We start from the raw sequence: 15,724 nt of genomic DNA on the forward strand, positions 1-15,724 counted from the left end.
CGAGTGCCTGTAGTCCCAGCTCCTGGGAGGCTGAGGCAGGAGAATTGCTTGAACCTAGGAGTTTGAGGTTGCAATGAGTTATGATGACACCACTGCACTCCACCTTAGGTGACAGAGTGAGACCCTGTCTCTAAAAAAAAAAAAAAAAAAAAAAAACAAGCTATAGATGTCTAGGTTCAGCTAGTTAGCTGAGTCTAGTTGTGGTTCAGTTCCTAACTAACAAGCCAAAGAAGGGCAATAATAGTACTCAGAATAGTGAATCATTTGGTGAGTGACTCCCATGACCTAGCCCTGTGCTAGGTGCTCTATGTACATTATTATTTTATCTTTTTGGACTCACGTTGCTCACTATGAAAGGGAGTCATATGGTGGATTCTGTGTTTTATATTGTCTTTTACTTATATGTAAAGCTTGGATTCTAAATTGCACCATATAAATTTCTATAAGATTATAGTCTTTCTTGTTGCTAAAAGAGAGGGAAGGTCATGGAAAAACGACCTTTAACTATAGCAAAGTCACTCTTTGCTGGCACACAATCAGAGATTCCAAATAAAGGCATCAAATTAAGAAACTTCTTTTTCCAGGAGTTTTCAGAATTTCATAATCTGAAATAAATCAAATGCTCGGGAATATTTAGGAGGAATGTAAAGTAAATTCCATCTTCAGTAGAAGTCTTACCTTTTATTATTTGTAAAATTGTAGTAAAATACAATATACCATAAAATTTTGTCTCTTATTTTCTTACAGTGAATTATACATAAAGAGAAGTATTTCCAAGGAAAACAAATCTGTTCTTAAATTTTCTTCCAAAGGCTCACCTGTGAGTTTGTGTAAGGAAAAGTGTCAATATGGCCACTATTTACTGAATTTAGTAAAGGTGCTAAAAGCAGGTGCTACATAACCAAATTAGTCAAGACTCTTTGGTGGCAAGCGATGGGAATGCAAGTCAAATTGGATTATGAACAAAAGGGGAACTTATTACATCATGGAGTTTAGAAAAGGCTGGAATAACACAGCCAGCGAACGGCAGACGCTGGTCCTGGGAACAGAGCTAGGAGCCGGCCCTGTCCCACTCCACTCGCTCTGCCTTACTTCTCATCTCTCCACATCATCTTGGTCTCCACGCACTTTCAATGCAGACCACCTTTCTCCACATGGTAGAAACAGGGTTGCAATCCCTGAGTTTCATATCTTATAGTTTCAGTCACTAGAAACAATCTGCCCTTCTGCTGTTCCCTTAGGTCTCTGATCCCAATTTTTAAAAATCCCTAAGAAAGGCTCTAATTTGGCCCAGGAACCTACCCCTGATAAATCACCTGCAGCCTCCAACAAGGTCAAGTGCATACAACGGCTGCTCCAGAGCATGGTGGATGCCCTTGTCCTGTGTGCCCTCTGCAACTATTCCCCATTCTCTCCACGACAGCCCCAAGATTCTGATTTAAAAGGACAATCTGGTTCACCTAAGATGATTTGAGATGTATATAACAGAAACCCCAACTCCAATGCATGTAACAGGAGGGCCCAAAATAGGGTAGACCTCAGGATTCATTGAGTCTGGGGCTCAGTGGTATCCTCAAGGACCCATATTCTCTTGCTTTCTCCACTCTATTGCCCAAAGGGATGGCTTCCTCCTAAAGCCGGTTCCCCTACGATCATGGTAGCAGATGGGGCCATTTATTTCCTTAGTTATATCTAGGAGATGGAGTATTTTGTCCAATAATGTAAAATAAGTCCTTCCCTTCTGGCCGATTGGTCCAGGTTGGTCATGTGACACCTGTGGAGCAGGAACTTTGCCAGAGAAATGAATGTATTGATGGCTTAGTCCTGGATACCCAAAGCTGACACTATGAAAGGGATGGATCACCATGGTGGGCTCAGACCATCCCTCGGAGCTGCAGTCCACTCAACAACTGCACGGCGAGGGAGGGATAGAAGTCAGGAACCAATTACAACGTCTACCACACCATACTCCCCCAAGTGCTTTGGGGTGGGGAGGCTTGGCCTTATCCCTAACTCAAGGCGGGCCTTGTTTAGTTTAAGTTAATCAGCTGATCTGATCCCAGCCCTCTACTCCTTCTTAGTCGCTCCTCCAAATTACAGGCATTTAAACCACCCAAAGCCAATGTGATGGGAGAAAACTTCTGCCGGGCTTCTGGAAAATAAAAACATTCCCTCTCCTAAACAGGCAAGGAAAGGAAGCTAGAATGATCCATGTGGCAATGGATTAGAGCTGGAGACATCAGCATGAACCTAGGTTTAGCTCAGTATAGACAGGGATGGTTACATATGGAAATATTTATAGTTATATGCGTATATACAGGTTAGTATAACATGTGTGTACGTTTTGCTCTGTCCTAAAAGAGATGACACTCCTGTAGCAACAGGCACACCTAGTGCCCAGGCATTTGTTGATTCTGGGCATTTATAGTGCCCAGATCTTGGTTTCCAATGCCATTCTCTGATAAAAGGAAGCAGGGCTCCTTGAACAAACAGTTGATTCTAGGACTGGGGCAGGAAATATACAAGATGAGCCTGGCACATCTTACAGTGCCAGAGAGCAAGGAAGGGCTCAAAAACAAACAAACAAACAAAAAAACCCAAACAAGGATGAAGACAAAAACCAAAAACACATTGATGAGAATATGTCAAAGGAGCACAGAAGCCAACTGAAAAGAGCTCCTCGTGGCCAAAACTAAAATACTTTCAGCAACACCACACAATAAAGTCATATTGGATCATAAACCAAAGTATAGAATAAATATCCATGAGTCCATATGAATATAAACAAATTATTGAATAAATTAATAAATGGGGAGAAGAAACAAATCTCCCGTGCAGAAGAATTTCAAATAATTTATGTAAATACTCCACCCTCAAGGACGGGGAGCATGATGTAGGTGTGGGCTGTGCAGAGTGACTTCCTTCCACAGTGCACAGTATGGAAAGGGTTTTGGGGAAAAGGGTGACTTTACAGTGGAGAAACCTGATGAACACTGCAAGTGACCACGGCCAAGATTAGCAGTCCTAAATCACGTCGATAGTACATATACTTGAAATGATGTGATGACAATGGCAATTTACCTGTGGTTTTCCTCCAAATAATCCATAGCCCCAGTATTATCATGAGTAAAACATCAGACACATGCCAATAGAGAGGCAAGGCAGCCTACAAAATAACTGACTAGTACTCTTCAAAACTGCCAAGATCCTTAAATATATACAACAGAAAACAAAAACAAAAAACAGAAAAAGAAAAGAAAATTCAAGATCACCAGAAGAAGGAAAAATTTGAGAAACTGCCACAGTTAAGAGGAGCCTAAAAAAGACCATGACAACAAAATGCAATGTGGTATCATGAATGAGATCCTAGAACAGAAAAAGGACATTAGGCAAAAGCAAAGAAATCTAAATAAATTAAACATTAATAATAATGTATCAATATTAGTTCATTGATTGTAACAAATGTGTCTGTTACACTACCGGAAGATTTTACTAATAGAGGAAACTAGGTGCTGGGTATATGGAAATTCTCTATACTTTCTAGATTTTTCTGTGAGTGGAAAACTGTTCTACAAAATAAAATCCATTAAAAAGAAAAAAAAATTCTCTCTTTTGATAGTGTTACCCTTAAAGATCCTCACTATTCTTCTAAAGGGTATGGGACTGTTTTGGATATTATCAAATAATAGGAAGGTAATAATATAAGTAAAGTCCTAGCATAGTGCTGACACAGGTAGGGTGCTGCATTCGTTCATTAGTTCATCCAACAAATATTTTCTTGAGTACCTTCTATGACATCATCTCTGTTCTAGGAGCCAGTGATACAGTGATTAATAAGACATGAAGTCCACATGAAGCGAGAGGAGCAAATAAAATACAATATTCATATAATGATGGATGCTATAAAAACCAAACACTAAACAGGGTAAGGGATACGAGTGTGATGGGAAGGTCCTGGATTCTTGAGCAGCTAGGAAGACCCCTCTGAGGAGAAAACATTCGAGCACAGACCTGAAAGATGCGAGGGAGCTGGTTATGTGAGGATGTGAGCAAAGAACATTCCAGCACAGAGAACAAGTGAAAAGTGCTGAGGCAGGAACAGGCTCAGCATATTTGAAGGCCAGTGTGGCTGAAGCGGAGTGAGTGAATGGAGAGTGGTCGGAGACAAGGTCAGAGAACGATGTGGGGCTGAGATCAGGCAAGGGCTCAAAGGCCACACCAAGAAGCTGAATTTTATTCTTAGTGGGATGGCAAGTCAGTCATTGGAGGCTTTAACGAGCAAAGTGACCCCATCTGGTCTACCTAGTTCAGATTATTCCAGCCGCTGTACGGAAAATGGACTGTAGAGGGCGCTAGAGTGGAGCCACACAAACCAGAGAGCAGGCTACCGCAGGGGTCCCCCAGGAAATGATGGAGGGCAGACACTCAGTAGTAACCACAGTGGGACTGGGGACATATTTTGAGACAAAACCAACAGGTCTTACTGATTGAGTATGCATGGAGGGTGACAGAGGGGACTCATGGACCAATCAACAAAAATGAATTGTGAATAGAATCAATGCTCATGGCTACATACTATCACAGATGGTACCCAAGATCTAGAGATCTTTACTGTGCTCTGGGGCTATCAGCTAATTCTAGGACGGCCATATGCTTTGCATTTTGCTATATAACACCATCCCTCTTTGGCGAGAGTTTTATGCAGCCTTGGACATTCTGAGAAGATTTATCTCAGAGACCAAAGGGAACTGCAGGAAGTGGTATCTCTTGATGAGCAAGTACATGTGCTTCCTCTCATTGGGGCAGCTGGGGAGGCTGCCAAGTGTAACATGTTTCTGTATTGTCTCTCCTCCTCCCACAATTCTGGGAGGGCAGCAACCCCATTCACCACTGTACAGTGAGTGCCCAGCAGAGTAAATGCGCAATAACATTTGCTAAATGACTGTGGAACAAAATGGCAGAGGAACACCACAGGCTCAGAGGTAGCCTAAGTCTCCCTACGAATCCATATTTTTAAAACAGAAATATCCAGGCTAATCCAGAAGAAAAAGAATAAAGTTCAGGAGAGCGTTGAGGTTGAGTAATCAGTGAGAGCTTCTAGGATGGAGCCAATACATGAGAAACAGTGGTTTTGCAAGAGACAGCACAAAAGGCCATGTAATAGTCATCGTTGGGATTTTGCTGTTAAACTTGATGATCTCATCACAGGATCATCAAGTGTCAAAGCTGACGGATCTCAGAAAACTTTTGGATTGATTTGCTCATTTTACTTTAGACTACAACCCAATTTGCTGGACTCCAGATGCCAAATTCCTTTTTACATTGCACTGATTAGTAGTTAAATTAAACTTCCTTTTCCACATGTAGGCTCAAGGAGAAGTTTTCAGAAGCAAGCTAGAGAGATCGTCTTCTAAAGTTTAAAATCTGTTCCCAGGTAAAATTCTTATTTTGTAATTCAGTTCCATGACAAAAAAAAAATCTCTCTTGATAAATGTTTCCTCCTTATTCAGTGAAAATGAGGTAGCCCATCAGGGTTCCCTTTTTGACATGGCTGCCAGGAAGCTTAGAGCTAAATTTAACACTTAATCCTACTAACAAAAGTACTATTTGTTTTTGACAAACCATACTTCTTTCTCCCTCCTCTTTATGACTTTTCTTTTTTAATAACTCTTTCAATGGCCTTATTGTATATGTGTCTTTTACTATACATCGTCTCAAATTCTTCCTGGATGTCAGCCAGGTGTAAATCACCAATAAACCAAAATAGAAGGAAGATTTCATTTCTCTTGTGCACTGAGACTGCCACTTCCAGTATGGTGTCCTTTTTCAGATTCCACCCTTGACCGAAAAACTCAGACCTTACCTCCTGGCTTTATATTTATAGAGAAGGAGGCCACCACAGGGCAGATTGCATACAAATGACCAGTTATAAAATTGTAGGGTCTGCCTGCTAACTAGGCAAGTCCTTGGAAACTTCTCAGAAATGAAAACAAGATGTGGAAGGAGAGTGCTATGTTTCCTGCGTTGACGTGGCAGAACTTCGCTTACAGCGGTACCCTGCAGGAGGCAAGGCAGCCCAGGCCGTGGATGGTAAGCAGGTGGCGGACTATGTCACATCCAACTCCAAGCTTTCCGCTAACTTCAACCACAAGTCTTACCCTCCCCAGGCCGGAGAAATGAGATCACGAAGCCTTCATCTCTTCTGGACTCTAGCCACGTAAAGAGATTAAAGCACTCGTTTTCTGAAAGCACGAGGCTTTCTCTTCCCTCCCTACATGAAATTCCTCCTAAACCACAAAAATTTAACCCAAACAGAACTAGGAAAGCAATAAAGGAGTCCATGCAGAGATCTTTCCTCCTGCTCCCATACTACTTCAGAATCTTCTGTTGCCATTTCTGTCGAGGTAGCAAAAGAAACAATAAATAAGTCCCAGAAAATGTCAACTGTTTATGCATTTGAGCCTGAGACTTCCTGTGGCTTTTGTTTTTTACTCTTTCCCAAGTTTCAAAATTTTGTTCTTTATTCCTATGGTGTTTGGCCATGATTTCCATGATAATCTAAGAGATATGTTCAAAAGAAAAATGGCTTCAAGGGTACTGTTGCTCCTGGAAATAGTCCTTCCCCAAAACATCCATTTGGATTCCGTTCATGATCTCCTCCTAGTCAGAGCCAATTTGTTCAGATAGAGACAAAAGATGCTGCTCTGATGTTCCCAACACCTTGAAGAATGAGACAGTTCCAAAAATCTATGGTGTTTCTTTAGAAAAATCTCAGTAAAATTGAGAGTCACAGGCAAGACTACTGTATGACATCAGTATAGCAAGTAAGTGCTCAACCTGAGCCCACACTGCCTGGATCTTTATGCTTCTCTACAATGTTACCTATGAACCTGGGACAAATTGCTAATCCTTATGCGATATTTTCCTCATCTGTAAAATGGGGATAACATTAGCGCTTACTTCACAGAGCAGGTTCTCAAACTTTGGTGTGCATCATAAACAACAGCTGGGCTTGTTAAAACAGATTACTGCCAGGCACAGTGGCTCATGCCTGTCATCCTAGCACTTCGGGAGGCTGAGGTGGGAGGATCCCTTGAGGCCAGTTTGAGAGCAGCCTGAGCAACATAGCAAGACCCCCTCATCTCTATAAAAAAACACAAAAATGAGCCAGGTGTGGTGATTCGTGCCTGTAGTCCCAGCTATTTGGGAGGCTGAGGCAGGAGTATTGCTTGAGCCCAGGAGTTTGAGGCTGCAGTGAGCTATGATGACACCACTGCACTCTAGCCCGGGCAATAGAGGGAGACTCAATCTCAGAAAATAAATAAATGAATAAAAGTAAAACAAATTACTGACCCTACCCCCATGGTCTCTGATTCTGTAGGCCTGGGTTGGGGCCTGAGAATCTGCATTTCTAACAAGTTCCCAGATGACGCTAGTGCTCCTGCTCTGAAGTCCACACTTTGAGAACCACTATCAAAGGGTTAAGTATGGATTATGTAGTTGTACACATAAGGGTTAACAGCGGCTATGTTTATGTGCTGCTGTTAGCACTGTTCTTGTCAATAGATTAGCTATGTTAAGTGGAGTCAGTTCTTGTTATTATCTTACCAGTGTCCCATCAAATTCAGAAATCATAGTAGACTTGCAGTTAAACCCTAATTGAATCTATTATTAGAAAACTCTGTATAGAGGAGGTGAAATCCTATTAAATTCCCAACAGAAATAGCCTTATTTTATTTTATTTTATTATTATTACGTTTTTAGAGACAGAGTCTCACTCTGCTGCCCAGGCTGGAGTGCAGTGGCGCAATCATAGCTCACCGTAACCTGGAACTCCTGGGCTCAGCGAATGTCCTTATTTTAAAGACTGTACACTGAGCCAGGGTTGTACTGTAATTCCATAGATCGTTCGGTTTTCCCCCTAAAACTTGTCAGTACCCATCTGTACATTTATTATAAGGCAGAAGAGAAACAAAAGCTGACACAGCTACTTCTTGAGGTTTTGTGTCTTTTCTCTTAGTTACAGCAAAAGCTCCAGATTTAGTCATTATGGTCAAAAGGAATTCTTCAACTCGGTTTCAAGTAATTAAGGAGCCCAGCAAACGTGGACGTTGCAATGGCAGTTACAAACAACAGCTTTGAAAGGGCAAAGGAAAACAGATCCGCTACAAGACAAGGAGACTGTTAAAAAGCTCTCCACAACAAAGGAAACGAACGCAAATCCCCAACCTGCGGGCGTTCCAGCAACCCTAAGGCCAAAGATAAAACGCTGTGATGAAAAGCCGTGGCGTGTTAAGCTTTGTGTAGGGAAAGAGAATATCAAACATGAGGTCGAAGGTTAAGATGTTTTCCTTGTAGGACCCTTTGACCACACTTGAGCCTGAAGCAGAATGAGGAACAGGAAACCCCCACTCTGTCTCTCCCGTGCCACGCATCACTCCTTCCGAGGAGAAAACTTCTTTTTAACAAACTTAGGTCAAGTGCCTCTTGTTCTAAGCACAGGGGTACTCGAGGTTCAGTGAGAGGCAGCCAGTCCCTGGCAAACATCTAACTTTTCCAACTCAATCTGATCTAACTTTTCGGTCAAAATTCTCCAGTGAAACATGAGAATTAGATAAAGCATTCTTGCATCGGGATGGCTTTTGAAAATTAAACAAAGGGCGCATGTTTGCAAGAATGCAGAAATACGCCTTGCCTTGACAGTTAAGAATACAAACCCCTTTCCCTGACACTTCTTCAAAAACGTACGTGATCATCGGCACTGAGCAGTTAGGACTCCACCAACGTGGTCCTCATTTCCCGCAGGGTAAGAAAGAGAAGGGGGCAGCCCGCGGGTGAAACTTGGAGTCCGCCCCTCCAGCCCGGAGCCTCCCCTGGACTTGGCACGGGTGAAGGGAGCGAGACACGGGTCCCCAGATGGGATTCTGGGGCTGCCACGACTCACCTCGCCGACTTCTCGGGTCTCGCCGCGCCCCGGCGGCCCGCTCGGGGGCGCAGACGCGGGGGCCGGCGCCTCCGAGCGCCCGGGCTGGCCCCGGGGAGGGCGCCGGGACCCGACCGGCGAGCGGGGACGGGCGCGGGGTGGCGCTGCGGGGCGGACGCGGGGCGCGCGGGCGGCGCGGGGGGCTCAGCGCGGCCGGCGCGCAGGGACAGCAGCGCGAGCAGCAGCGCGGCCAGCGCGAGCAGGAGCAGCGCCGCCGCCTTGCTGCGGAGCTTCATGGTGCGGCGCGGCGGCGGCGGCCCCTCTGCGCATCGCGGCGCGCCCGGCGGCGGCGGCAGGAGCGGCGCGCGGCGGTCGCCTCCTCCGCCCGCCCGCCGGGGACTCGGGTCGTGGCGGCCGGCGGGCGGCCGGTGGCGGCGGCAGCGGCGGAGGAGGAGGAGAGGGGAGGAGAGGGGAGGAGAGGAGGGAGGGGAGGAGGCGCGAGCGGGGCTCCAGGGGGAGCAGCCCGCGCCTACCGTACTGTGTGGAGTAGCCGCCCGCCCGCCTACCCGCCAGCCGCCGGCTCTCGGGCTGCTTCGGGTAGCGCAGACTCGTAAACCACTTCATTCATTCATTCACTCACATTCATTCGTCTACTTCCTCATGCACTCATTCATTCCATCCACTCCTCCATCTCATTCCCCCAGGCCATGATTCCTTCATTCGTTCATTTATTCCATGTGTTTCCCCATCGTTTATTTTATCCGTCTGTCCACGCATTCATGCACCTATGCGCACATCCACGCAGGCAAGAACATCTCCATCCTGTGTGTCCTGCGCACGGTGGTGCCCAATAAAGTCACTCCAGACCCATGAAAAGAAATTGTAGAATGAGTTTCAAAGTCTGATTTTGTGATTGGGCACGGTGGCTTACTGGCTTAGTGATCCTGAGTAAGCTGCACAAGTTTCTTACACCTTAATTTCCTTACATGCAAAATAGGAATGATAGTATTGCTCACTACAGAGCGTTTTCAAAGAAACTAGCACAGCACCTAGCTCACAGTAGGTGTCCAATGAAACATAAATGAAAATTTTATTTTCTTTCATAGATTTGAGATAGAATAAGAACTTCACAACCCAATGTAAGAATGGATTCTTCAGAGACTTTTGACAGCCACGTCACCAGATCAAGGTCAGAATTTCCCAACTTTTCTCCCAGGGCATCCGCTGTCACAAATCGGAAACATTAGGACACATCTTCTTATTATTCTCTATGAACTGACAGCCAGTATTCTATTAACTCTCTTTTTAGCACACCACAGAACAAAGAATGCTAGTTATAAGAACGTCCCTGAGTTTCTACAAGATTCCATGTTGCTCTATAAATCACATAAAATTCAACTATAATCTGAATTATTCTCATACTTGCATTTTATTTTAGTTCTTTTAGAATCCACTGTATTTAAGGTTCTAGGAATGAGAACATTTAATAATCTGGAACCTCCCGCCAAGCAGGCAACTAGGAAATGGCAGGGTGCAAACTCAAAGTGTGGGTGGCAGATGTTGCAGGTGAGCAAGTACAAATAATCCACTGGTTCTCAAGGATGGGGGTACCATCCTACAGAGAAGCATCTGGAATTGTGGGAAAGCTATTTGGGGTTATCACAATGACTGCAGTTTCTACCAGTATATGCAAAATCAGCTGCAATGCTCAGGACACTCCAGTACAACAAAAAATTGTCCTGGGCCAAGTACCAACATAGAGATCCTGTTAAGAAACACTGAGCCAGGATAAAGCCTGGGGTTTAGACCTTTAAGATTTAGAAATGGCCACTGTTGTATTGGTATGTGGCCCAGAGAAACAGGCATTCCCAAACTCTGTCTTGCTACTTTCCTTCTTCCTCAAGGAGGACATATGCAACAAGGATCAAATAAGGCAAAGCAAGTATAAGAAACACTGGATTAGTAGCTGGGTTTTAGGCCTCAAAGTAGAACTTAAGACAGCTGTCCTGGACCAAACAGAGGACTCAGTTTTCTTAAACTCCATTAAAGCAAAAGGAAAGGCCTGATTTACCTCTTTCAAGTAAGTCCAAATCCAAGTTTTGGATTTTACTGCTCTGATTGGTGGAAAACTACAACCTCAAATGTCACATAAAAGAGATACCAGACTTTTGTATCCATGGCTTACCCAATATCTTACTTAGATGTCTGATAGATGAAATGCTTGTTTATTCCCCCTACCCTCTGAAATCTATTTCTGCCCCTGGAATCTTGGCATCTCTAGCTACCCAGTTGCTCAAGAAATTAGGTGAGAACCATCCTCTTTCCCTCACCTCCTTTATTACTTATCTATTGTTGCATAACAAACTACCCCAAAGTTTAGTGGCTTAAGATAACGCACATATAATCTCATAGTTTCTGTGGGTCAGGAATCTGGGCACAGCTTAGCTGGGTCCTCTGCTTTACAGTCTCTCGCAAGGCTGTAATCAGAGTGTTGGCTCAGGTCTGTGGTCTCATCTGAAGGCTCACCTGGGGAAAGATCTGCTTCTAGGCTCGCTCACATGGTTGTTGGAAGGATCTTGTTTCTTTCAGGTAATAGGACTGAGGGCCTCAGTTGTTCACTGGCTGTTGGCCAGAGGCCACCCTCAGTTCTTTGCTGGGTGGCCCTTCCTATCAGGGTAAGCACGCAGGAAGAGCCAGAGAGACGATGCCACCAAGGTGGAAGTTGCAATCTTTTACAACCTAAATTCAGAAGCAACATCCCATCACTTCGCCATATTCTATTTGTTAGAGGCAAGTCATTAAATCCAGCCCACACTTAAGAGAACGGAATTACACAAGGGCTTGAATACCAGGAGGTGGGAATTTTTGGAAGCCATTTTAGAAGGCTGCCTCCCTCACCTCCCATATCCAGCAAACCAGCAAGTTCTGTCAAGTCTTACGTCTAAAACATAATTGGCATCTGTCCACTTTTCTTCTGAATTGCCAATAGAGATTGTTTGACAAGGCTAAACCTTGCTCAATTCCTAGTGGCCTCATTCTCATTGTATTCCATGTAAATTTCCCCCCCACACACACTCGTCCACCACCTCCCTGAGTTGAGTTGTGTTGCATGATGTGGCTGTTCTATGGCCCAGAGCCTACTGCAATTACCTTCTCATCCACCTCATTGCTTCTCCCCATGCCTTCTTTCAATCCTTAAACCAGAATGATTTTTAAAAATATAAATTGGATCCTATTTCTCTGCTGCTTACAACTCTTCAATGGTTCTTCATAGCTTTCTTTTTTTTTTTTTTTTTTGAGACAGCATCTCACTCTGCTGCCCCAGGCTATAGTACAGTGGCATCATCATAGCTCACTGCAACCTCAAACTCCTGGGATCAAGCAATCCTCCTGCCTCAGCCTCCTGAGTAGCTGGGACTACAGGCGTGTGCCACCACACCTAATTTTTCTCTGGTTTTGGTAGAGACAGGGTCTTAGTCTTCCTCGGGCTGGTCTTGAATTCCTGACCTCAAGTGATCCCCCTGCCTTGGCCTCCCAGAGTGCTAGGATTACAGGCATGAGCCACCACACCCAGCCCTTCATAGCTCTTTAAATAAGTCTGAACTCCTTACTATGGCCTCTAAATCCAGCATGATCTGGCCTCTGACTCTCTCTCCAGCTGCATTCATCCAGGGGCTCACTGCACTCCACCCCCACTGGCCTCTGTTCATAGCCTCTAATATTCCTGGTCTCCTGGTTCTAACCTGCCTCAGCAGCTTTGCACTTGTGATTCCTTTTGCTGGATTCTAGGCTCTGGAAGATGCTTCCAGCTTTATGTCTCAACTTAAAGCTACCTCCTGGTCTTTTCTGACCACCTTCTCTTAGGAGATACTGCTCCTCCCAGTTTCTCTATTTGCCCATTTTGTTTGCTGCACAATGCTTACTGCAAATTGCATGTGTGTGTGTGAGTATGTGCGGGTATTCAGGTGCACACATATACATATATATGCCTATATTTTAGTTAGTTTTACTTGCATATAGTTAAGGTATACAGTTTCTAAGTGTATAGATTATACACCATGAAGATCATGAAATAGAACCTTTCCAACATCTTAGAAGGCTCACTATGTCCCCTCCCAGTGGTTATCTCCAAGGGTAACAATGCCTCTGATTTCCATAACTATAGGTTAATTTGCCTGCTTTTAAAACTTCATGTAAATAAAACTATGCAATATGAACTCTCATTCAACATTTTGTCTATGAGGTCCATTCAAGTTTTTCCATATATTGGTAGGTTTGGTTTTTTGCCAGATAGTATCCCATTGTATGAATGTGCCAAAGTTTATTATTTATTTATCCATTTTATTATTGAGGATATTTAGATCTCTTCCAGCTATTATGAATATACTGCTATGAATGTTCTTGTACAAATCTTCTGATGGACATAAGCACTCATCTCTTTTGGGTATATCCGTCCAAGGATCAATATTTTGGGCCATATGGTCAGCTTATGGTGAGTTTTTAATGCCAAAATTGTTGTACCAATTTACACTCCCACCAGTGGTGCCTAAGTGCTCCAGTTTATTCTATAGCCTCCCCAATACTTGATCTTGTACGTTGATTTAAGTTTAGGCGTTCTAGTGGGTATGCAGTAGTATCTTTTTATGGTTTAAATTCTCATTTTACCGAAATGTTAAACACCCTTTATGTATTTCTTGACCATTTGGATCTATTCTTTTGTGAAGTACCTCTTCAGGACTTTTGCCCATTTTGGGGGGTGAAGTATCTGTCTTTCATATTAATTTGTGTGAATTTTTGCATATTACGAATATGAGTCTTTTTAAATGAAGTCTAACTTATCAGTCCTTTCTTTTATGGTTAGCATGTTTGGTGTTTTGTCAAAGAGATATTTGCCTACCTCTTGGTCACAAGAAATTATTTTCTTTTCTTTCAGAATAGAGCTCTCTGATAGAACTTTCTGTGATGATGGCAACGTTCAATATCTGCACCATCCAATATAGTAGCTACTAGCCCCATGGGGCTATTGAGCGCTTGAAATGTGGCTAGTACAACCGAGGAAATGAATTTTTAATTTTATTGAATTTAAATAGCCACAAGGGGCTAGTGGTTGGTGTATTGGAAAACACGGTTCTAAACACTTTATTGCTTTAGTTTTCGCATATAAATCTACAACCCATCATGGATTACTTTTATGTGTAAGTATAATGTAGAGGCCAGGATTAATACTTTTTATGTGGATATTTAATTAAACCATTTGTTGAAAAGACCATCTTTCCCTTAGTGAACGTTTGTGATATTTGTTGTAAATCAGGTGACGATCTATGCTGTTATAGAATATTATACAGCTTTTAAGAAAATAACATATTAGAAGGCAGAAAAGTAGTTATAAGCTCATGTTCTGGAGTAAAATTTTTTAGGGTCAAATATTAGCTCCATTCCTTACTAGCTGCACACTTTTGGGCAAGTTACTTTATCTTTCTAAGCTTCATTTTCTCGTCTATAAAATGAGGATAATAATAGCACTCACATCGTATATTTCTTGTGAGAATTAAATGCAATAATTCTATAAAAAACAAACGGTTGCCATAAAGTATTCAACACATGTCAGCTGTTAGCTATACATACTGACTTGGCCCAGTCTTGAGCCCTATCTAGCAAATATTGGTTCAAGAAAGCAGCAATTGAGGAGTAATATATACTTACTGGTATTATATAGTATTTATTATATCTGCTTATATATACACACATATATTCCTATTTTTGTAGTTAAAGCATAAACACACAAATAAAAATAATAGTAATACCTAACATTTATTATGTCTTACTAAATGCTAGTTGCCATTTTAAGAGCTTTACATGTGTTAACTCATTTAATCTTCATAACAGCTCTTAGCATGAGATACTATTAGTATTATGTCATTTTATCGATAAAGAGATTAAGGCACAGAAAAGTTAGGTAACTTATACAGCTTGAAAAAAGCAGGTGGGACTTTTGGTTTCCAGTCTGGCAGGTAAGGACCTTAAACGTCATCACTTTGTGCTAACAACAAGTGAAAAGCTGGACAAACTGAAAATCAACAACTCTTCTCAGATTCATCAGAGAACTAAGGTCACAGGGCAAACTACTGTCCCCAGATTTGAAGATCTGGGCAAATATAAAGAATTAATTGCAACTTACTGGAGCAGAAACCTCTGTGGAAACCAGTACCAGGGTAGGAGAACCTAAACTGTAATTGACAAATTGCTGAAGGCTCAGTGTGGAAAAACCTGAAAGTTAAAAACTCCGGCGGACCCCACTGTTGTGAGTTTATATCTAGGAGCTCTACTAGGTTCTCACAGTGAACATCTCCTCCTGCTTCTGGCAGAGGGAGAGGAAAAGCAACCATTCTGAAATACATCAGCACTTCTTAACAAGGTCTGCCCTCAAGAGAAACTATTTTACTAGAGTCTAACCTACTGGGGACCCACCTCACCTGGAGAAGGGAAATACCCACCTTCAGCTTCCTCTACACATCCTGTCGCATGTGCTTGGGGGGAGGACTGAGAAGTACTTGTGCAGTTCACAGCTGAGAGCACAGGCTCACTACAAAACTGAGACCTAATTGTAGGACTATGAAACATGTCCCCTCCTCTCCACCTTGCCACCACATCACTAAAGACCTATTTACTGCAGTTTCTTTTCTCTAGTGCATTATGTACATCATGCAACAAAAAATTACGTGGCATACTAAAAAGCTAAAACACAGTTTAAAGAGTCGTTGCAAGCACTAGAACCAGGCTAGATAGGCCACAGATGTTAGA

At 43.0% G+C, this 15,724-nt stretch overlaps 1 protein-coding gene across 1 annotated transcript in view; it reads right to left on the reverse strand.

The window, feature by feature from the left end:
* Positions 1 to 9,219, reverse strand: part of GXYLT2 (glucoside xylosyltransferase 2) — an 82,611-nt gene extending 73,392 nt beyond the window's left edge. Inside the window, exon 1 of the mRNA XM_045530768.1 lies at positions 8,945 to 9,219. Within this exon, the coding sequence (XP_045386724.1) occupies positions 8,945 to 9,219 (275 nt within the window). The remainder of the gene's footprint in view (positions 1 to 8,944) is intronic.
* Between the last annotated feature and the right edge of the window lie 6,505 nt (positions 9,220 to 15,724).

Source organism: Lemur catta, chromosome 18, assembly GCF_020740605.2.
Source record: "Lemur catta isolate mLemCat1 chromosome 18, mLemCat1.pri, whole genome shotgun sequence".
NCBI lineage: Eukaryota > Metazoa > Chordata > Mammalia > Primates > Lemuridae > Lemur > Lemur catta.